This window comes from Belonocnema kinseyi, chromosome 3, assembly GCF_010883055.1.
Source record: "Belonocnema kinseyi isolate 2016_QV_RU_SX_M_011 chromosome 3, B_treatae_v1, whole genome shotgun sequence".
NCBI classification, from domain to species: Eukaryota; Metazoa; Arthropoda; class Insecta; order Hymenoptera; family Cynipidae; genus Belonocnema; species Belonocnema kinseyi.
Window position 1 is genome coordinate 102,487,068 of NC_046659.1, and position 23,420 is coordinate 102,510,487.

Sequence of the window (23,420 nt, forward strand, 5' to 3'; positions counted from 1 at the left end):
TAAACGAAAAAAATTAAGTTTAAAAGATTTACAGTCTTGAGCAATTTTTAGTTATCTTATGTTAGTATTTTTCACCTAAAATTGCTATTGTTAATAAAAAATTATAAGATTCAAAAGAATATAAACAACATAATAATCGCTGTTTGTGTAGAATTATAAAAAAGTATATATGGATTCCCCAATTTAATTTAAAAAAATAAAATGCTACATTTTTTTAATATGCCAAAAATCTGAGTGATGTACTTGAGTAAAAAGTACATTGTATGCCTGTCGAAAAAAATTATAATATTTTCCTTAATTCTGTGAAAAATCAGGAGCCGTTTGAGGAAAAATGCCTTTTTTTGTAGGACCATCAGATTAAAAAATAAAAATAGAATTACCATCGACTACATTTTCGCAAACAACATCCGGAAGTCCATTAGTATGTTTTTGCTCAATGTTCCGCAAACTAAAATTCTCATTTTGCGGTACTAATTCTTCAAGATTTAATACCGCATCTACACTTCTAACACTTGAAGTGTCCGATGAATCGTGCTCTATTTGTAAATTTGGTTCATTTGGAGACAAGTGGAGGATTAAATCTCCATTTTCTGGATTTATTACACTTTTCGTAGGAGTTAGAACGGGTGTGTTTAAATACGTCATTAATTCATCATCTCTGACAGAATTTATACTTGATTGTGATGGAGTTTCAATGCTCGATAGGTCAGTGTACGAAAAATTATTAGATGGATCGAGCACAATGTTCTCAGGACTGAAATATAAAATTAATGCAAAAATCGATTTTTTAATCTAAAACATTTTTTTGATTTTCTAATTCGAGTGGCGAATTAATCAATTTGATTAATTTAGAGTGAGAACGAGATTTTTCTACAATTCTTAAACTGTGCAATTTCAAACTGAAATCATTGTAATTAAAACAAAAAAATTAACAATCTCGTAAAAAATTTCATAATTTCATGTAAATATCAAGTGAAAAAATTTTAAAAACATAAATATTGGAAATATTTAAAAATAAAAATATTTGCAGAGGTTTTATAGATTCCAAAAGATTTCCAGAGATTTCAAAAGAGTTTTAAAGATTTCAGTTGAGCAGACCATTTTTATTTTTATGAAAAAAGAAACTATAATAGAAGTTGAAACTCTTTAAATTATGAATTATTCTCTCAAACATTTTATTTTCTTATTAAATTAAATAAACATATTATAAAATAATACTAAAGAAGTCTCTATTCAATTAATTATATGATAAATCCGAAAATAAATCGTTTTACGCTCGCTTTTACTTGTCAATAATAAATTTTGATTGAAGATATAAAAATACATTTTTAAATAGAAAACTAGAATTTTGTGAACGTGGATATTTTAAATATTTGAAAATAAGATTCCAAAAGATTTCCAGAGATTTCAAAATATTTAAGTGATTTAAACCATTTTTATTTTCATGAAAAAAAATGGTAATAAAAGTTAAAACTCTTTAAATTATGAATTATTCTTTAAAATATTTAGTTTGCTTATTAGAATAAATAAATATATTATAAAATAACACTGAAAAAATTTCTATTCAATTAATAATCTTATACACACAAAAATAAATCGTTTTTACTCTCGGTTTACTTGTCAATAATAAATTATGATTGGAGATATAAAAAATATTTTTAAATAAAAAACTTGAATTTTGTGAAAGTGAATATTGTAAATATTAAAAATTAATAATAACGCAAAAATATTTCAAAGGTTTTACAGTTATTTCGAACTTTTATATAAAAAAAAATAAATCTATCTTGTATTAGAACTGGAAATTCTTAAAAATTTGATTAGTTTTACTAAAATGTAAATTAAAAAAAAATTATTTTAAATTAAAAATTTTCTAAATTTAATATTTCAAACCCAAATCTCTCCTTATTGATTCATTTTAAATCCATAGTTCTTAAACTGTGCAATTTCAAATTGAAATCATAGTTATTTGAAAGAAAAAAAAGTTATGAATCTCATAAAATATTCCATAATTTCATGTGAATATCAAGTGACAAAATTAAAAAACATAAATATTGGAAATATTAAAAAACAATATTTAGTTTTCTTATTATAATAAATAAATATATTATAAAATAATAATGGAAAAATCTCTATTCAATTAATTATTTCATAAATCCGAAAATAAATCGTTTTACGCTCGTTTTTACTTGTCAATAATAAATTTTGATTGAAGATATAAAAATACATTCTTAAATAGAAAACAGGAAATTTGTGAACTTAGATATTGTAAATATTTGAAAATAATAATAACGCTGAAATATTTTAAAAAATTTACAGTTATTTAGAACTTTTATATTTTTATATACGAAAAATAAATCTAAATTGTGTTATAACTGTAAATTCTTAAAAATACGATTAATTTTACTCAAACATTTATTTTTAATTACTTTTAGTTCAAAATGTTCTATATTTAGTATTTCAAAGCCAACTCTCTCGACATTAATTCATTTCAAATCCACAGTTCTTAAACTGTGCACTTTGAAATTGAAATCATAGTAATTTGAAAAAAAGTTATCAATCTCTAAAAATATTCCATAATTTCATGTGATTATCAAGTGAAAAAATAAAAAATAAATAAAAATATTGGAAATATTTTAAAATAAGAAAATTTCAAAATAATTGCAAAGGTTTCTAAGATTCCAAAAGATTTCCAGATATTTCAAGAGTTCAAAAGATTTCAGTTAAGCAGGCCATTTTTATTTTTATGAAAATAAAAACTATAATAGAAGTTGAAACTTTTAAAATTATGAATTATTCTCTTAAACATTTTGTTTTCTTATTAAAATAAATAAACATATTATAAAATAAATTGAAAAAGTATCTATTCAATTAATTATATGAAAAATCCGAAAATATATCGTTTGTACTCTCGTTTTTTACTTGTCAATCATAAATTATTATTGAAGATATAAAAATACATTTTTAAATATAAAACTAGAATTTTGTGAACGTAAATATTGTAAATATTTCAAAATAATATCATTTGAAAATATTTTCTAAGGTTTTAAAGATTCCAAAAGATTTCCAGAGATTTTAAAAGAGTTCAAGAGATTTAAAACATTTTTATTTTTATAAAAAAAAGGAAACTATAATAGAAGTTAGAAATTTTTTAATTATTAATTATTCTTACAAATATTTAGTTTGCTTATTAAAATAAATAAATATACTATAACATAAAATTGAAAAACTCTATATACAATTAATTATTTGATAAACCCGAAAATAAATCGTTTTTACACTCGTTTTTACTCGTCTATAATAAATTATGATTGAAGATATAAAAATACATTTTTAAATAGAAAACTAGAATTTTGTGAACGTGAATATTGTAAATATTTGAAAATAATAATAATGCCAAAATATTCAAAAGATTTTACAGTTATTGAAAACTTTTATCTTTTTATATACGAAAAATAAATATAAATTGTATTATAATTGTAAATTCTTAAAAAAACGATTAATTTTACTAAAACATTAAGAGCTGCCATAATATGTGAATATCATTCCATGTGAATATCAAGTGACAAAATTGAAAGAAAAAAATGATTATTTGAAATATTTAAAAATAATAATAATGCCAAAATATTTAGAAGATTTCATTTCATAAAATTTCAAGAGATTTAAAAATATCGTATATGATTTAAAAGATTTCAAAATACTTCTAAAGATATAAAAGATTTAAGTTATTCAGACCATTTTTATGTTTAGAAACAAATTTATTATAATTACAACTTGAAATTCTTTGAGTTATTATTAATATTTTGAAATGATAATAATAACAAAAAAATTTAAAGAGTCCATACAAATATCAAAAAATTAACAGCGATTCAAATTTTTAAGATAGATTTAAAAGATTTTACAGTTATTTAGGCCTTTTCTATTTTTATATACATATAAAAAAAAGAAAAATGTTATTAGAACTTTAAATTCGTAAAAATACGATTTGTTTCACTCAAATATTTAGTTTGATTACTATAATTATTACTATAAAAAACATGATTCTTCAAAAAATAAAGCATTCTCTAATCAAAAAAAAAAAAAAAAACCAATTTAGAATTTGGCAATCAAAAGTAAATTTTTTTAAAATTATTTTTAATTAAATTAAAATTTTTTAATTACGTTTAAAAATTTTCAAACCATTGTATATTTTCAATTCAAATCTGTCGATATTGATCAATTTTGTATATTTTTTTAAACTAGATTTTAACATTTCAAATATTCTAGAAGATTTCAAGGTATTTCTAGAGATTTCAAGAGATTTAATAGATTTTACAACTATTTGGACGATTTTAATTTTTATATGAAAAAAAAAGAAACACTAGATTAGGATTTAAAAATATATAAAAAGTCGAAATATTTCAAGAGATTTAAAAACATTTTTAAAGATTTTACAATCATTTAGACTATTTTTATCCTATCAAAAAAAGAGGTAAAATAAAGTTATGGAAAATCTGTATTACATTTAAAAATATATTTAAAAATACCAAGATTCCAAAATTGTCAAAAAAGAATCTGTGAGATTTTTTTAATTTTTCAGAATTAGGTTCAAAATTTAAAAAAAAAATAAAATTATTTACAAACATAAAATTAAAAAAATAATAAAAATTTTTAAACAAAATGCAGATTTTTGAAGACAACGAAATATAATTTTGACCTGCCTTATAGATTTTGAAAAGTTTTGTGATAATACATTTTTTAGAAAATTTTATTTTCAGAGAATATTTAAAAAGAATTGAAAAGATTAGAGAGATTAAATATATTTTAAAACTGAAAGATTTCCAAAATTTTCAAAATTCTTTCTTAAAAATTGGCTAGAAACTTTATCGATTTATCTAAAAAATTAAAAAATCTTTGTGAATTTTCTAGATATATTTGGGAAAATTATTTTCATATAACATTAAATTAAATAAAAAAAGATACTTAAAAATAGATATTCGAAATTTTTATTTTGTATTAAACATTATTTTCCTCCTCAAACTATAATTTTGCCTAAATTTGTTTGTCTTTCTACACTGAAAAATCTTTTTCCTATTTTATTTTATATCTTTTTCTATTACATTTTTCATGGCGAAGACATCTTTTTCTTTTATTATAAATCCAACTATTTGGTAGAAGATGAAATTTTTTGGTGATATTTTGATTTGATATCTGAAATTTTCGAAAATCTTTATGACTTCTCAAGAACTTTCGGAAAATTGTATTTATATAACCTTAAAAACAAATAAACATAAAACAAAATTGTTATTCAAAATTTTTATTTTGTACGCGCAATTATTTTCCTTCTCAAACCGAGAAATTACACAGGATACTTTAAAAATTACAATTTGTATTCTAAAATAATAAGATTGCTTCTTATAATTATGGTATTATAACATTTTAATTTATAAGAAAAGATTTTTTAATACAAATATAATAATAAGGAATTTGAAATTTTTATAAAATATTTAATAAATCTTTTAAAGATTTTGTAGAATCTTTGAAATATTTGTAAAATCTTTTGTATTAATTTGAAATCATTGAAATTTTTGAAATACTTTCAAATCTGATAAAAATTTGAAACAATTAAAATTCTTGTATTCTTTTTAAATCTGCATTAAAATTTTATGAAATCTTTAAAAATATTTGTGAAATCTCTCTGAAATCTTTGTATTAATTTAAGTGTATTGAAATATATGAAATCTTTTTGAAAACTTTTGTTTAAATTTGGAATCATTTAATTATTGAAAATTTTTGTGAAATCTTCGGAAAGGTTTTAAAACCTTTTGAAATTGTTTAAAACCTTTAAAATCTGGTGTACTGTATCCGGTTTAAAATGTTTAAAATTCTTATATTCTATGAAGATTTTTGTGAAATATTTGAAATATTTATTATATTGTGTTAATTTAAAATCAGGAAAATATTTGCAATGTTTGTGAAATGTTTTTGAATTTTTTAAACAAATTTAAAATTGTTAAATTTTTGTATTAATTTAAAATCTGCATAAAATTTTTATGAAATGTGAAATTATTGTGGATTTTTTCTGGAATATTTGGTAATAACTTTAAATCAGTAAAATATTTGAAATTTTTTTTGAAATCTTTTAAAATCTTACAAATTTTGAAATCGATGTAATTCTTGTATTCTTTTAAAATATTTATGAAGCTTTGATGAAATGTGAAATAATTGTGAAAAGTTTTCTGAAATATTTGGTATTAATTTTAAATTAGTAAAATATTTGAAATCTGTAAAAATCTTTTTAAATCTTCCAAAAAATGTGAAATTGTCGAAATTCTTGTATTCATTTAAAAACGGTGTGAAAATTTTATGAAATGTGAAATAATTGTGAAATTTTTTGTGAAATATTTTGTATTAATTTTAAATCAGTAAAATATTTTATATCTTTTTGAAATATTAAAAATGTTAAAATCGTTATAATTCCTGTATTCTTTTCAAATTTGTATGAACTTTTTATGAAATCTAAAATAATTGAAATATCTTTTTTATTAATCTGAAATCAGTAAAATATTTGATAACTTTTTGAAATTTTTAAAATATTGAAATTATTGTAATTCTTTTATTCTTTTCAAATATGTATGACATTTGTATGAAATCTGAAATAATTGTAATATCTTTTGTATTAATTTTGAAATCAGTAAAATATTTGAAATATTAAAAAATCTTAAGAAAATTTGAAATCGTTAAAATTCTTGTATTCTTTTAAAACCTGTATGAAAATTTTATGAAATCTTTAAAAATATTTGTGAAATATCTCTAAAATCTTTAGTACTAATTTTAATTTATTGAAATATTTGAAATCTTTCTGAAAACTTTGGTCTACCTTTAAAATCATTGAATTATTAAAAATCTTTTTAATATCTTTCGAAATGTTTGAAATTCTTATATTCTATGAAGATTTTTGTGAAATCTTTACAATGTTAATGATACCTTTTGTATTAATTTGAAATCAGTAAAATTTTTGAAATGTTTGTGAAATCTTGTTGAATCTGCTAAAAAAATTTGATATTGTTCAAATTCTTGTACTCATTTAAAAACTGTATTAAATTTTTTTGAAATGTGAAATAATTGTAAAATTTTTCTGAAATCTTTTGTAATAATTTTAAATGATTAAAATATTTGAAATCTTTTTGAAATCTTTCAAAATTTTATTAAATCTAAAATAACTGTAATATCTTTTGTATTAATTTTAAATCAGTAAAATATTTTAAATATTTTAAAATCTTAACAAAATTTGAAATAATTAAAATTCTTGTATTCTTTTTAAATCTGCATTAAAATTTTATGGAATCTTTCAAAATGTTTGTGAAATCTCTCTGAAATCTTTTGTACTAATTTTCATTTATTAAAATATTTGAATTTTTTTGATAACTTGTATAAATTTGAAATTATTAAATTATTGATATATGGTTTATAATCTTTGAAATCTGGTGTACTGTCTCCTTTTTGAAATGTTTGAAATTCTTGTAATCTGTAAATTTTGGTGTGAATTTTTTGAAATATTTGTTAAATCTTTCTGAAATCTTTTGTATTAATTTGAAATTAGTAACATATTTGTAATGTTTGTGAAATATTTTTAAATTAAAAAAAATGCAATCGTTGAAATTCTTGCATTCTTTTAAAATCTTTATTAAATTGTTATGAAATCTGAAATATTTTTTAAATCTTTCTGAAATCTTTTCTATTAATTTAAAATAAGTATCATATTTTAAATGTTTGTGAAATCTTTTTGAATCTTCTAAAAAATTTTAAATCTTTGAAATTCTTGTATTCTCTTAAAATATTGATGAAGTTTTTATGGAATCTTTAAAAAATTTTTGAAATCCTTCTGAAATCTTTAGCGATAATTTGAATAATTAAAATATTTAAAATATTTATGCAGCATTAAAAAAAAGTTCTCATCTTTTAAAATCTTTAATGTTTTGAAATCTTTGAAACGTATTCTTTTGAAATTTTTATAAAATATTTGAAATATTTGTGGAATCTTTTGTATTAATTTGAAGCCATTAAAATATTTGAAATCTCTTAAAATATTAAAAATTTTAAAATCGATGTAATTCTTGTGTTCTTTTTAAATCTTTATGAAATTTTTATGAAATCTGAAATAATTTTAAAATTCTTGTATTCTTTTAATCTGTATGAAAATTTTATGAAATATTTAAAAATATTTGTGAAATCTCTCTCAAATCTTTTGTATTAATTTCAATTTATTAAAATATTTGAAATATTTTTGAAAACTGGTCTAAATTTGAAATCATTTAATTATTAAAAATCTTTTTGAAATTTTCCGAAAGGTTTTAAAACCTTTGCAATGATTTTAAATCTTTGAAATCTGGTGTACTGTATCCTTTTTTAAATGTTTCAAATTATTATATTCCATGAAAATTTGTGTGAAATGTTTAAAATATTTATGAAATCTTTTGTGTTAATTTGAAATCAGAAAAAAAATGAAACTTTTGCGAAATATTTTTGAATTTTCGAAATAAATTTGACATTGTTAAATTTTTGTATTCACTTAAAACCTGTATACAATTTTTATGAAATTTGAAATAATTATTAAATTTTTTCTGAAATCTTTGGTATTAATTTTAAATCAGTAAACGATTTGAAATATTTGTGAAATCTTTTTGAATCTTTGAAAAAAATTAAAATTGTTGAAATTCTTGTATTCATTTGACATCTACATAAAATTTTTATGAAATGTGAAAAAATTGTGGATTTTTTCTGAAGTTTTTGTAATAGTTTTAAATCAGTAAAATATTTGAAATCTTAAAAAATTTGGAAATCCTTGTATTCTTTAATAATATGTATGAAATTTTTATGAAATCTGAAATAATTATGAAATCTTTTGTATTAATTTGAAATCAGTAAAGTATTTAAAATGTCCGAAGTAATTTTAAATCTACTAAAAAAAATTTTGAAATTGTTGAAATTCTTATATTCTTTTAAAATCTTTATAAAATTTTTTATTGAATTTGAAATATTTGTTAAATCTTTTCTATTAATTTGAAATCAGTGAAATATTTGAAATATTTATGAATAATCTAAAAAAAATTAAAATTCTTGAAATTCATTTTGAATATGTATGAATTTTTTTAAAAAATCTTTTGTATTGAGTTTAAATCAGTAAAATATTTTAAATCTTTATGAAATCTTTATAAATCTTATTTAAAAAATTAAATCGTTGAAATTCTTCTATTCTTTCAAAATCTTGATGAAATCTGAAATATTTGCTAAATCTTTTGTGTTAATTTGAAATAAGTAAAAAATTTGAAATGTTTGTGAAATCTTTTTGAATTTTCTAAAAAATTAAAAATCGTTGAAATTTTTGTATTATCTTTAAATTTTTATGAAGTTTTTATGGAATCTTCAAAAATATTTGTGAAATCTTTTGCATTAATTTACATTTATCAAAATATTTCAAAGCTTGGTGAAATCTTTTAAAACCTTCTAAGAAAATTTGAAATAGATGAAATTCTTTTTAAATTTTTATTCAATTTTTAAAAATATTTTTAAATATTTTGTATTAAACCTTTGAAATCCTTGACATTTTTATAAAATGTTCCAACTCTTTGAAGATTTTTTTGTGAAATTATGAAATATTTGTGAAACCTTTAAAAATATATATATGAAATTTTTTTTTAAATCTTCATTTGTGAAATCTTTGGCATTCGTTCAAATCATTGAATTATTTGAAATCTTTTAAAATCTTCTAAACGAATTCGAAATCTTTGAAATCCTTCAAATCTTTTGAAAGTTTGAAAATCGTTCTTAGAGTGTTGTGTTATATTAAAAATCTGGTATGTAGGCAATTTAAAAATGTTCTAAATCCGGAAAATCTATAGGAAATGTTCAAAATATTTTAAATATTAAAAAATCTTTGATAAAATTATTCAAAATATTAAAGTCTGTTCATTGCATTCCATAAAATAATTGGTAGAGCCAAAAAAAGTGTCTTGAAATCTTAAAAGAGAAAAAGAATGATCCAAAGTAAATGTTTTCATGAAAAATTTGAAAAAATTTAAGGTATAATTAATAAATAGTTAACTCCCCTGAACTTTAAAAAATTCTAAAAATTAAAGATTTCAAGAATTTAAAACGAACATAACCTTAAATCTTATAATCAGATCGAAATTACCGAAATATTTAATTAATCGCGAATGGTAATAAAATAAAGATGTTAAATAGTTTATAAATAATAAATCATAGTACTAAATACATAAAAAGAGAAGATAAATGGCAATAGAAGAGGAGAGACTCAACTCCGAAATGTCAAAGTACTCCAACCTCTCAAATATCAAAGAAACAGACTAAAAACACAGATTTAGATAATTTAAGTCTCAGGTAATGATATTTCATAACTTGTCCGTATTTAGAAAGAGTGGAAAGGTCAATGCGTAGAATATTCGAATTAAAATTCCTTACCTTTCACTCGGAGGCATCCACATAACCTCTGCGAGTTGGTCATTTTTCTCTTTACTTAATACTGCTGCGGTATTTTTGTCAATTTTATTTAATAAATGCTCCGCTTTTCCGGCAAGACCTGACAACCACGCCATAATTATTCCAAAATTTCACTATTTTTGTTATTCGCAATCCTTCAAAAATTTAGTAAGCAGATGAGCCATTGACGTTTAACAGCTGATCAGTCTGGCACTGACATATGTTGCGAAGAGCGAAGTTTTGCATGCGTATGTTTATAGGTTAGGGATCTAATTGTCTTTTACTTTAAAAAACAAGCATTTTTTACTTTTTGAATAATGAATTCTTATTGATACAACATAAATTTCTTCAAATCTGGATTACTTTCAATAAAATTTAATATATTTACTTTTAAAATATAAAGCAATTGCTGTACAGTTTGAATTACGCGCAAATCAAGCTATTTGGTCTTTCAGTTTGAGTGGGGAAAATCCAAGATGTCTGCACACTGAGGGCCAAACAATAATACCAATTGCATGAGGGGAAACTTTTTTTAAATATCTTCCGAAAAAAAAATTATTTTTCACGATAATTGTATTTGGACATAATTCTTTATTTTCAAAACGCTATTCGATTGAATAATAAAATTCATTCACAAAATTTGTAATTTTTTTTGTAATAAAAAATAATATCAAAGTACATTTGTGGTGAAAAATAATTTTTGTTTTTGTCCAAATTGTAAAAAAATTAAGTTTTGTTTCTTGCCAACTGAAGCTACAATATGAAATATCTAATTAGATTTGAAAATTCATCTCTTTTGGTGGAGTTTCCTTCTTTTTTGGTTGAAAATGCAACCAAAATCTTAAGAAAGAGTTGATTTTCAACCAAATATTTGAATTTTGTACTATAATAGTTGCATTTTCAATTCAAAAAAGGTAAATTTTCAACTCGAAAATATAAAATTTCAACAAAAGATTTCATTTTTAATTAAATAGTTGAATATTCAACAAAATAATTTAATATTCATCCCAAAAGGATGAATTTATTATAATATAATTGAGCGTTTAATTCAAAAAAGTGAATTTCTTACGAATCAATTAAATTTTAACCCGAAAATATGAATTAAACTAGAGTTAATTTTTCACAACAAAGTTGAATTTTTAACCAAAAAATATGAATTTTATTAAAAAAGTTAATTTTCAACCAAATAGTTGAATTTTTAATCCAAAAAGGCGAATTTTCTACAAAACAGTTTCATTTTCAACTCGAAAATATGACATTTTAACAAAAAAAATGCTATTTTCAGCAAAAATATTTGAATTTTCAACCCGATAATATGAATCTTCAAGAAAAAAGTTCATTTGCAACCAAGTAGTTGAAATTTCCAAGAAATATTTTGATTTTCAACAAAAAAAGTTAATTTCCAACCGAATGTTTAAAATTTCAAACAAAATAGTTTATTTACTTAATTTAAGAAACCAAATTTATACACCATAATTGAATTTTCAACCGAAAAGATTAATTTTCAAGAAAAAAGGAAAATTCATGCCAAACAGCTGAAATTTCGACCTAAAAATATGAATTTTTCCCAAAAAAGTTAATTTTCAACCAAATAGTTGATTTTTCAAGTCAAAAAGACGAATTTTCAACTCGAAAATATAAAATTTTAACAAAAGAATTCTTTCCAAACAAATAGTTGAATTTTAAACCTAAATTCTAAAATTTTCCACAAAATAATTTAACATTCATCCGAAAAGGATGAATTTGTAATAAAATAGTTGAATGTTTAATTTTAAAAAGCTAATTTGTTACAAAAAAATTGAATTTTCGAACCGAAAATATCAATTAAAGTAAATTTTTCACCAAAAAGTTGAATTTTCGACCAAAAAGCATGGATTTTCATCCCAAAAGTTAATTTTCAACCCAAAAAGGCGAATTTTCTACAAAACAGTTTTATTTCCAACTCGAAAATACGACATTTTAACAACAAAAAAATTATATTTTCAGCAAAAATTTTTGATATTTCAACCCGATAATATGAATTTTTACAAAAAAGTTAACTTGCAACCAAGTAGTTAAATTTTCCAAGAAATATTTTTATTTTCACTCCAAAAAGAACAGTTTTTAATGAATTAATTTAATTTTATACGATAGAAGTCTAATTTTCAAACCAAAATCATGAATTTAAAAAAATGTAATTTTTAACCAAATAGTTGAATTTTTAACTAAATGGTATAATATTCGTCTTCTAATAAAATAATTTAATGTTTAATTGAAAAAACAGATTTTTTTTACAAAACAATTGAATTTTCAACCGGAAAATATCAATTTTCAACAAAAAATTACATTTTCCACCAAACAGATGAATTTTCGACCAAAAAATATGAATTTTCATCCAAAAAAGTTCATGTTCACCGCAATAGTATAACTCAAAAATATAACAGTGAGATTAAACAAAATATACTTTTTGGTTGAAAATTTAACTATCTGGTTTAAAAATAATTGATATTATTTTTTGGTCTACTGGTCCAGAATCAATATTTTATAAATACTGATTTTTTAAATTGTGAAAAAATTGACTCTGCACCAGTAAACAATAAAATTAACCAAAAAAATTATTCATAATTTACCTGGCCAAAAATCTTAACATCAAAAATAAAATTTCGGATTTAAAGTTCATCTATTTTGTTAAAAATTCAATACTTTCACCAGCTTTCACTTGAATCGTTAAGAATTGAAAGCGTTTCAAATAGAATTTAATATAGTACGCACCTTCATTTGAATAAAAAAAAAAAAAAAATATTCGTGTTTTCAACATAGTTAAATTTTCAACTAATAAAGTTGAATATTTTAACAAAAAACCACATTTCTACAAAATAATTATTAAATCTTCAAGCCGAAAATATGAAATGTCAACAGAAAGTTAATTTGCAATTAAACAGTTGAATTTTCTACAGAATAGTTTAATTTTCATCGAAAACATAGAAAAATAAATTTTTACTGAAATAGTTAAATATTAAAAAAAAGCGAATTTTCCACACGATAATTGAATCTTCAACCAAAAAATATAAATTTAAGAAACAAGATAATTTTCCACTAAATAGTTGAATTTCTGACAAAAATATGAATTTTCATTCATAAAGTTCAATTTTAACCAAATAGTTGAATTTTAATCCAAAAGTTATTTTTCAACCAAACAGTTGAATTTTCATCCAAAAAGATGAATTATTTTTTTAAAAACAGTTGAATTTGTACCTCGAAAATTTAACATTTTAAGAAAACAGTTGAATTTTAATCAAAAAGAGTTATTTTTAAACCAAACAGTTTAATTTTCGACTAAAAAATATGAATTTTTATCAACAAAAGTTCATTTTCAACAAAGAAGTTGAATTTTCATCCAAAAAGATGAATTATTTTTTTAAAAACAGTTGAATTTGTACATCGAAAATTTAACATTTTAACAAAATAGTTGAATTTTCAATCTGATAATATGAATTTTCAATGAAAAAGTTAATTTGCAGCCAAACAGTTAAATTTTCAAAGAAATGTTTTAATTTTCATACGAAAAGAAAGAATTTTCCATGAAATAATGTGATTTTATATCATAAGAGTTGAATTTTCAAACCAAATTCATAAAAAAAGAGTTTATTTTCAATCAAATATTTAGTCGAATTTTCTTTTATAATAGTTGAATTTTTAATCCAAAAAGGAGAATTTTCAGCTCGAAAATATAACATTTCAACAAACAAGTTCTTTTTCAATCAAATAGTTGAATATTCAACAACATTTTTTTAGAAATCGTCCAAAAATGACAAATTCCTGATAAAATAGTTGAATATTTAAATGAAAAAATCTAATTATTTTCTTAAAAAATTATTAACCTATTATCGTTATATGAATATAAAATTTTAATTTTTAATCGAAAAATTTAATTTTCAACTCGACAATATGAATTTTCAATAAAAATTGAATGTTCAATTTCAATTCTTGAAAGAATGAATTTTCAATAAAATAGTTTAATGTTTAATTAAAAAAGCAAATTTTTACACAACAATTGAATTTTCAACAATAAAATATAAATCTAATATACAAGATTAATTTTTACCAAATAGTTGAATTTTCAACCCAAAAAAATGTTCTTTTTCAATCAAATAGTGGAATTTTAAAACAAAATTGTTGATTTTTCAAAAAAATAATTTAATATTCATCCTGAAAGGGCGAATTTGTAATAAAATAGTTGAATGTTCAATTAAAAAAAGCGTTTTTTTTTTAGTTGAATTTTCAACCTTAAAATATGAATTAAAAAAAAAGCTTATCTTCAAACAAAATTTTGAAATTTCAAGCCAAAAAGACGAATTTTTTCACAAAAGAGTTGAATTTTCAACACGAAAAAAGGACATTTTAAACAAAAATGATCTTTTCAGTAAAAATAGTTGAATTTTAAATCCAATAATATGAATATTCAACAAAAAAGTTAATTTGCAATCAAAAAGGTAAATTGTCAAAGATATGTTTTAATTTTCATCACAAAAGGATGAGTTTTCAATCAAATAGTTGAATTTTCAACCAAAATTGTTAAATTAAAAAAAAGTAATTTTCAACTAATTTTGAACTAAAAAAGGATCATTTTTTTATAATAATGAGATGTTTAATTCAAAAAAGCTATTTCTTACACATCACTTGAATTTTCAACCCAAAAATATGAATTTGAAAAAAGTTAATTTTCCACCAAACAGTTGATTTTTCGTCCAAACAATATGAATTTCCATCCAAAACAGGTAATTTTCAAGCCAAAGATAAATTTTCTGCAAAATTGTTAAATAATCAACTCAAAAATATAACATTTCGACAAAAAAAGTCTATTTTCAACCAAATAGTTGAATTTTCAACAAAAATGGATAAATTTTCAACAAAATAATTTAATAATCGTCCCAAAAGGACGGATTTGTGATAAAATACAATCCAAGAAGGTCCATTTTCTACAAATCAGTTGAATTTTAATTCGAAAATATAGCATTAAAACAAGTTCTTTTTCAAGCAAATAGTTGATTCTGCAACCAAAATACTTGAATTTTCAACTAAATACTTCAATGTTGTTCCAAAAAGATGAATTTTTACGAAAATAGTTGAATGTTTAATTTAAAAAAAGTTCATTTACGCCAAAAAATATGAATTTTCAACTCGAAAATATGACATTTTACCAAAAAAAAATATATTTTCAGCAAAAATATTTGAATGTTCAAACCGAAACACGAATTTTCAACAAAAAAGTTCATTTGCAACCAAGTAGTTGAATTTTCCTAGAAATATTTTCATTTTCATCCCAAAAGGAAGATTTTTCAATCAAATAATTGAATTTTAAACAATATTAGTCTAATTTTTAAGACAAAATCATAAATTAAAAGTAAAAGTAATTTTTAACGAAATAATTGAATTTTTTACCGTAAGATTTTTTAATAATTTTTTTAATCCAAAAAGACGATTTTTCTACAACACAGTTGAATTTTCAAACAGAAAATATAAATATCAACAAAAAAAGGTAATTTTTTACACAATAATTGAATTTTCAATCGAAAAATATTAATTTTCAACAAAAAAGGAAATTTTCCGCCAAACAGCTGAAGTTTCGACTAAAAAATATGAATTTTGTTTCAAAAAAGTTAATTTTCCACAAAATAGTTGAATTTTCCAGTGAAAAAGACGAATTTTCAACTCGAAAATATAAAATTTCAACAAAAGAGTTCATTTTCAATCAAATAGTCGAATTTGCAACCAAAATTGTTGAATTTTCAACAAATTAATTTAATATTCATCCCAAAAGGATGAATTTGTAATAACATGGTTGAATGTTTAATTCAAAAAATTGTATTTCTAACAAATCAATTAAATTTTTAACCCAAAAATATGAATTAAACTCAAGTTAATTTCTCACAAAAAAATTGAATATTCGACCAAAAAATATGAATTTTCATCCAAAAAGTTAATTTTCAACCAAATAGTTGAATTTTCAATCTAAAAAGGCGAATTTTCTACAAAACAGTTTCATTTTCAACTCGAAAATATGACATTTTAACAAACAAAAATTTATTTTCATCCAAAATATTTGCACTTGTAACCTGATAATATGAATTTTCAACAAAAAAGTTCATTTGCAACCAATTAGTTGAATTTTTAAGAAATATTTTTATTTTTATCCCAAAAGGAAGTTTTTAATGAAATAATTTAATTTGATACCATAATAGTCTAATTTTCAAAACAAAATCATGAATAAAAAAAGTAATTTTTAACCAAATAGTTGAATTTTTTACCATAAGATGTTTTTATAATTTTTAATCCAAAAAGGCGATTTTTCTAAAAAAAAAAGTTGAATTTTCAAATCGAAAATATAAAATTTCAACAAAAAAAGTTAATTTCCAACCGAATAGTTAAAATTTCAAACAAAATAGTTTATTCTTTAATTTAAGAAACCCAATTTTTTACACCATAATTGAATTTTCAACCGAAAAATATTTATTTTTAACAAAAAAGGAAATTTCTTACCAAACAGCTGAAATTTCGACCAAAAAATATGAATTTTTTCCAAAAAAGTTAATTTTCAAAAAAATAGTTGAATTTTCAAGTCAAAAAGACGAATTTTCAACTCGAAAATATAAAATTTCAACAAAAGTGTTCTTTCTAAACAAATAGTTGAATTTTCAACCTACATTCTAAAATTTTCCACAAAATAATTTAATATTCATCCCAAAAGGACGAATTTGTAATAAAATAGTTGAATGTTTAATTCAAAAAAGCTAATTTGTTACAAAACAATTGAACTTCGAACCGAAAATATCAGTTAAAGTAAATTTTTCACCAAAAAGTTGAATTTTCGACCAAAAAGTATGATTTTTCATTCCAAAAGTTAATTTTCAATCCAAAAAGGCGAACTTTCTACAAAATAGTTTTATTTCCAACTCGAAAATATGACATTTTAACAAAAAATTCTATTTTCAGCAAAAAATTTGGATATTTCAACCCGATAATATGAATTTTTAACAAAAAAGTTAACTTGCAACCAAGTAGTTACATTTTCCAAGAAATATTTTTATTTTCACTCCAAAAGGAAGTTTTTAATGAAATAATTTAATGTTATACAATAATAGTCTAATTTTCAAACCAAAATCATTAATTTAAAAAAATATATAATTTTTAACCAAATAGTTGAATTTTTAACTAAATGGTATAATATTCATCCCAAAAGTACAAACTTTTAATAAAATAATTTAATGTTTAATTAAAAAACCATAATTTTTTACAAAACAATTGAATTTTCAACCGAATAGTAAAAATTTCAAACAAAATAGTTTATTGTTTAGTTTAAGAAACTCAATTTTTTACATCAAAATTAAATTTTTAACCGAAAAATATGAATTTTTAACCGAAAAATATGTATTTTCAACAAAAAAGGAAATTTCCCGTCAAACAGCTGAAGTTTCGACTGAAAAATATGAATTTTGTTCAAAAAAGTTCATTTTAAACCAAATAATCTAATTTTCAAACCAAAATCATGAATTAAAAAAAATTATTTTTTACCAAATAGCTGAATTTTTAACTAAATAGTATAATATTCGTCCCAAAGGACAAAATTTGAATAAAATTGTTTATTGTTTAACTCAAAAAAGCGATTTTTTTTACAAAACAATTGAATTTTCAACAGGAAAATATCAATTTTTAGCCAAAAAAGTTAATTTTCAACGAAATAGTATAACTCAAAAATATAACAGTGACATTAAGAAAAATCTATATTTTGGTTAAAAATTCAACTATCTGGTTTGAAAAATAATTCATATTCATTTTATATTGATTCTGGGCCAGTAGACAAAATTGTGAAAAAATCGATTCTGGACCAGTAAACAATAAAATTAACATAAAAAATATAAATAATTTACCTGCTCAAAAACCTTAAGATAAAAAAGAAAAATGAAAATCTCTTATAAATAAAGTTGCAATTTTTTCTTTTCGTTTGGCTTCTTTTAAGTAAGAAGCTTATGAACAAATTAATTTCTCGACTAAATTTTACAACGAAAAACATCCAGAGAAAAAATGTAAAACCCTTTAGAATAACAGAACTTTATTGGAAACAGTGAAAACGATTCACACCGTCAATTGAAGCCAATTTTTAGACAGACCAAAATGAATATATCGTAGAGATTTCCCAATAATTCGATTAAATTCGAAAACACTTAGATTGAAGTCGCGTTTCAACAGGCTATATTTTCTAATTATTAATAAAATGCCCTCAAGCCTTGGGAGCGAGAGCCTGGAGGTCTTTAATGCACTGCTGCAATGTGGATTTCTCCAAATCCGGAGTGACGGCTTTCAATACATTGTTAATTATCCATTGCGCCATATGTTTCTGGGCAATTTTCCGCTCCATGCTCACCAACTGAAGTTGGTAGTCCAATCGTTTCTTCACCTGAAAAAAAAACAAAAAGATTTCAAGAATTTAGATAATCAGGATGGTCGTTTTAATCGAAGAAAAAAATTCCGGGTTCGCAAACATTTTTCACGGCCAATGCAATTTAAAAAATTAAACTATATTCTAAACATTTTTACAGATAAAGTAATAAACGATAAGCAACAATTTCAAGCATTCAAAGTGGAAAAAATTGAATTACAAAATTTTTTAAATTGAAGTGTAAAAGTTTTTCAATTCAAAAATTGTGTATTCAAATGCTCAAAAATTTACACGTACTAAATGGAAGGGACTAACACTTTTCAATAAAAAAAAAGTTAAATAAAATGCAAATAAACTGCAAATTTTAGAACTTTTATTAATTTGAGTTCAATGATTCAGATTAAGTTCAAAAAATATAAATCCACTTTAAGCTTTTTCAATAGTCTAAATTAAAGAATCAAGCAATGAACTTTAAAAATTTTCAAAATTATATTATTTTGAAGTAATTTTAAACTACACATTAAAAATTGAAAAATAATTTTTTTAACTTAACAAATTCTTAAATTATTTTATATAGTCTAGGCAAGCTTTAAAATGTATTTCAAAATCTTGAAAAATCTAGGAGTGGTTTCAAATTTTTCCAAATTTAAAATATATTTTTTTTTTGAACTTTAAAATATATTTCAAAATGAATTGAATTTTTTCTATAACTTTTATAAAATCGTGCAAATTTCAATTTATAAATAATAATAGAACACTTATTATTTGTAAAATTATCAGAGTAATTTTAAGTATTTTTAAGTATTTTAAGGTTTAAAAAGATTAGAATTAAATTTAGAACTCGAAATAATTTGAAATACTTGCAGCCGAATTAAAAATAAATGTAGATTTTTGCAGATTTCAAACAAAAAATGTAGAATTTTTTAAATAATTGTAAAAGGCTTCAAAAAAATTAAAATTTTTCTTAAGATTCTTAAGAAAATTGAAATTGATTTTTCACTTTGAAAAATTATGCAAGATTTTCAGGATTTTTTTTTAACTAGCAGTATTTTCAAAAATTTTAGGAAAATTTCGATTAATTTAAAAATATATTTAGAAGTTCTGAAAAAATTTTTAACACAATTCGTTTAAATTACTTGAAATAATTTCAAGTTTTTAATTAATTTTGAATTTTTTTAAAACTTCTAAATATCTCTTAAAATCACTAAAAAAATTTCTACAAATAATAAGTGTTCAATTATTATTTCTACATAAAAAATCAACAAATTCGTTTGCAAATTTTTTTTCAAATTGTTTTCTTTTAAATATTTGGTTTCAATTTACTCGTCTCAAATTAACAGTGAAATATTGCTAAATAAATAATACATATTCTTTTTCTACATTAAAAATTTCAAATTCAATGGAAAGAAAATTAAATAATTTAAGCTCACAATATTTTTAATTTAATAGAAACCTTTAATTTTAACTATATTATTATCAATTTATTTTTAAGTTGAAAATAAAAAAACGCACTTTTAAATTTTTTAATGGTTACAAAAATTATTAGAAATAATATGTTAATAAATTTATTTATTAAATTTAATATAAAAAATAATATAAAGAAAGACCTGAAACTCTGAATTAAAAATATGTTATTGATAAATCATGAAAATTTTTATTTAAAAATTAAATTATTGGAATAAATGATACATTGATTTCAATTCTTATCCAGACTTTCGGATTGAAACAGTTACAATCTGGAAATCTCAAATGTTGAACGAATATTTAGAGTACAGATCCATTTTAAAAATTATTTATTTATTTAATATATATTTACAATTGATAAAATAAAACTACTCTTTATCAAAAAGTTTCAACTTCAAATGATTTTAATTTTTAATTGTTTAAATCTTCAAAACTGCACTTTAATTATTTTAAAATCTGTTAAAATTAAACTTGGCAGATTTTTCTTCTGAAAATTCGTAAGATTCCCGGTTTCTCGGTCCGGCGGCCACCCTGTTTTTTATTTTAAAATCTTCGACTTTAAAAACTTGTAATTTTTAATTTTGTAAGCCTTTGAAACTACATTGTAAAATTCTTTAAATTAAAATATATGTTTTTAAACATTTTTAATTTAAAATGGAAAACTTTTAAAGTAAAAGATTTTCGAATTAAGCATTCTAAACTGAATGTATCTTTTTTAGTTATAAATTCAACTAATGACAAATTCATGTATTTTAATGATAATTAATTTTTTTCGGTAATCAAATTTCTTGGTTGAAAAATCCACTTCTGCTTAAAAATTCATGTATTTTATAAAAAAATACATTTTTTTTCTAAAAATTCATAATTTTAGTGGAAAATTAATCTCTTTGGTTGAAAATATAACAATTTTGTTTCAAATTCGTTTTATTCTTGGTAAGAAATTTATCTTTTTTGTTGTAAATTCAACTATTTGGTAAAAGTTTCATTATTTTATAAAGAAATTAATTTTTTTCTGAAGATTCATAATATTAGTTGAAAATATAACTATTTTGTTTCATATTCATTTGATTTTTGACTAGAAATTTATATTTCTTGTTGTGAATTCAACTGATTGGTTGAAAAATCAAATACTTAATGGAAAATTAATTTATTTTTATGATAATTATTTTTTGTTTGCTAAAAATTAATTTTCTTGGTTGAAAAATCAACTTTTTAGTTGAAAATTCATCTCTTTAAACGAAAATTTAACTATTTTGCTTAAACTTAATTCTTTATTTGTTTTTGTTGGAAATTCATTTTCTTTGCTGAATATTTCCGTAATTCACTTTTGTTTGAAAAATCATATTTTACATTAAAAATTGATCTTTTATGATTAAAAATTCATGTATTTTATAAAAAAAAATTTTTTTATGATTCATAATTTTGGTTGAAAATTAATCTCTTTGGTTGAAAATTTATCTTTTTTGTTGTAAATTCAACTATTTGGTTGAAAATTCAAGTACCTCATGGAAAATTTATGTATTTTGAAGATAATTCATTTTTGTAGACGAAAATTAATTTTCTTGGTTAAAAAATCCACTGTTTAGTTGAAAATTCATCTGTTTGGTTGAAAATTTAACTATTTTTCTCAAACTTAATTCGTTATTATTTTTCTAAAAATTAATCTTTATGGTTAAAAATTGATGTACTTTATAAAAAAAATCATTTTTTTCTGAAGATTCATAATTTGAGTTGCAAATATAACTATTTTGTTTCAAATTCATTTGATTTTTGGTTGGAAATAATCTTTTTTGTTGTAAATTCAACTATTTCGTTGAAAATTCAAGTACTTGATGGAAAATTCATGTATATTTTGATGACAATTATTTTTGCTGCCAAAAAGTAATTTTGTTGGTTAAATAATTAACTTTTTAGTTGAGAATTCATCTCTTGAGTTGAAAATTTATATTTTTGATTTTCTACTGAAAATTTTTCTTTTTTGTTGTAAATTCACCTATTTGGTTGAAAATTTCAGTACTTGTTAAAAATTTACCTTTTTTTTAGATGTAAATTTTTTATTTTAGTTGTAAATTTATAGTGTTTAGTTTAAAAATTCAACTTTTTGGTTGAAAGTTCAAGTGCATGATGGAAAATTCACGTATTTTGATAATTAATTTTTTTTCTCCAAAATTAATTTTCTTGGTTGAAAAATCAACTTTTAAGTTGAAAATTCGTCATTTTATTTGAAAGACTATTTCCTTGGTTAAAAATTTAAATCTCTTCTGGTTGAAAATTCATGTATTTTAATGATTTTTTTAAAGATTCATCATTTTAGTTGAAAATTCGTCCGAATATTTTTTATTAAAAGTGAAATTATTTTAATTTTAAATTTAAATTAAATTAATTTAATTTAAAAGTCATTTTCGAAATTTTTCAAATCTTTTATAACTTAAAAAGAACCTGGAAGATTTTAAGAACTTTCTTCAATTCGAAGGATTTTTTAAAAATTGTCGGAGAAATTCGATAAATGTTTTAAAATCTTTTTAAAGGTCCACTTAAAATTATTTTTCAAAATGAAAAATCATTTTCAATTTTCCTAGGAATCTTAGTAAAATGTTCGATAATCCTATTCGGTACGAAAAATGATTTGAAATCATTTCAAGTTTTAAATTAATTTTAAATCCTTTCAAAACTTTTGCATATCTCTTAAAAAATACACCATTTCTTTTTCTACAAATAATAAGTGTGCAATTTTTATTTATAAATTAAAATTTTAAAGTATTATTTGTTTTAAATTTTCAGGATTTCCTATAAAATTGTAGAAAAAATTCAATTCATTTTAAAAGAGATTTAGAAGTTCAGCGAAAATCTAAAAAATCATTTTACATTTGAATCTTTTATTTAGAACATTAAAAATGATGACGTGGATTTATATTTTTAGAATTGAATCGAAATCTTTGAACTCGTGAACTTTTAAAAGGTAAAAATTCTTGCAGTTTATCTAAATTACATTTTAAATTGTTATGTAAAATAAATAAAATAAATAAAATAAATAAAATAAATAAAGTAAATAAAATAAATAAAA

At 20.8% G+C, this 23,420-nt stretch overlaps 2 protein-coding genes across 2 annotated transcripts in view; one reads left to right on the forward strand and one right to left on the reverse strand.

Moving 5' to 3' along the window:
• Positions 1-10,699, reverse strand: part of LOC117169643 (golgin-84-like) — a 44,974-nt gene extending 34,275 nt beyond the window's left edge. Inside the window, exons 1-2 of the mRNA XM_033356121.1 lie at positions 10,459-10,699; positions 381-754 (exon numbers count right to left, since the gene is read on the reverse strand). Coding sequence (XP_033212012.1) covers positions 381-754; positions 10,459-10,592 — 508 coding nt within the window. The 5' untranslated portion in view covers positions 10,593-10,699. The remainder of the gene's footprint in view (positions 1-380; positions 755-10,458) is intronic.
• Positions 10,700-18,953: 8,254 nt separating this feature from the next.
• The window catches only part of LOC117169959 (ATP synthase subunit b, mitochondrial-like), a 10,334-nt gene continuing 5,867 nt past the window's right edge, over positions 18,954-23,420 (forward strand). The window contains exon 1 of the mRNA XM_033356470.1: positions 18,954-18,959. Within this exon, the coding sequence (XP_033212361.1) occupies positions 18,954-18,959 (6 nt within the window). The remainder of the gene's footprint in view (positions 18,960-23,420) is intronic.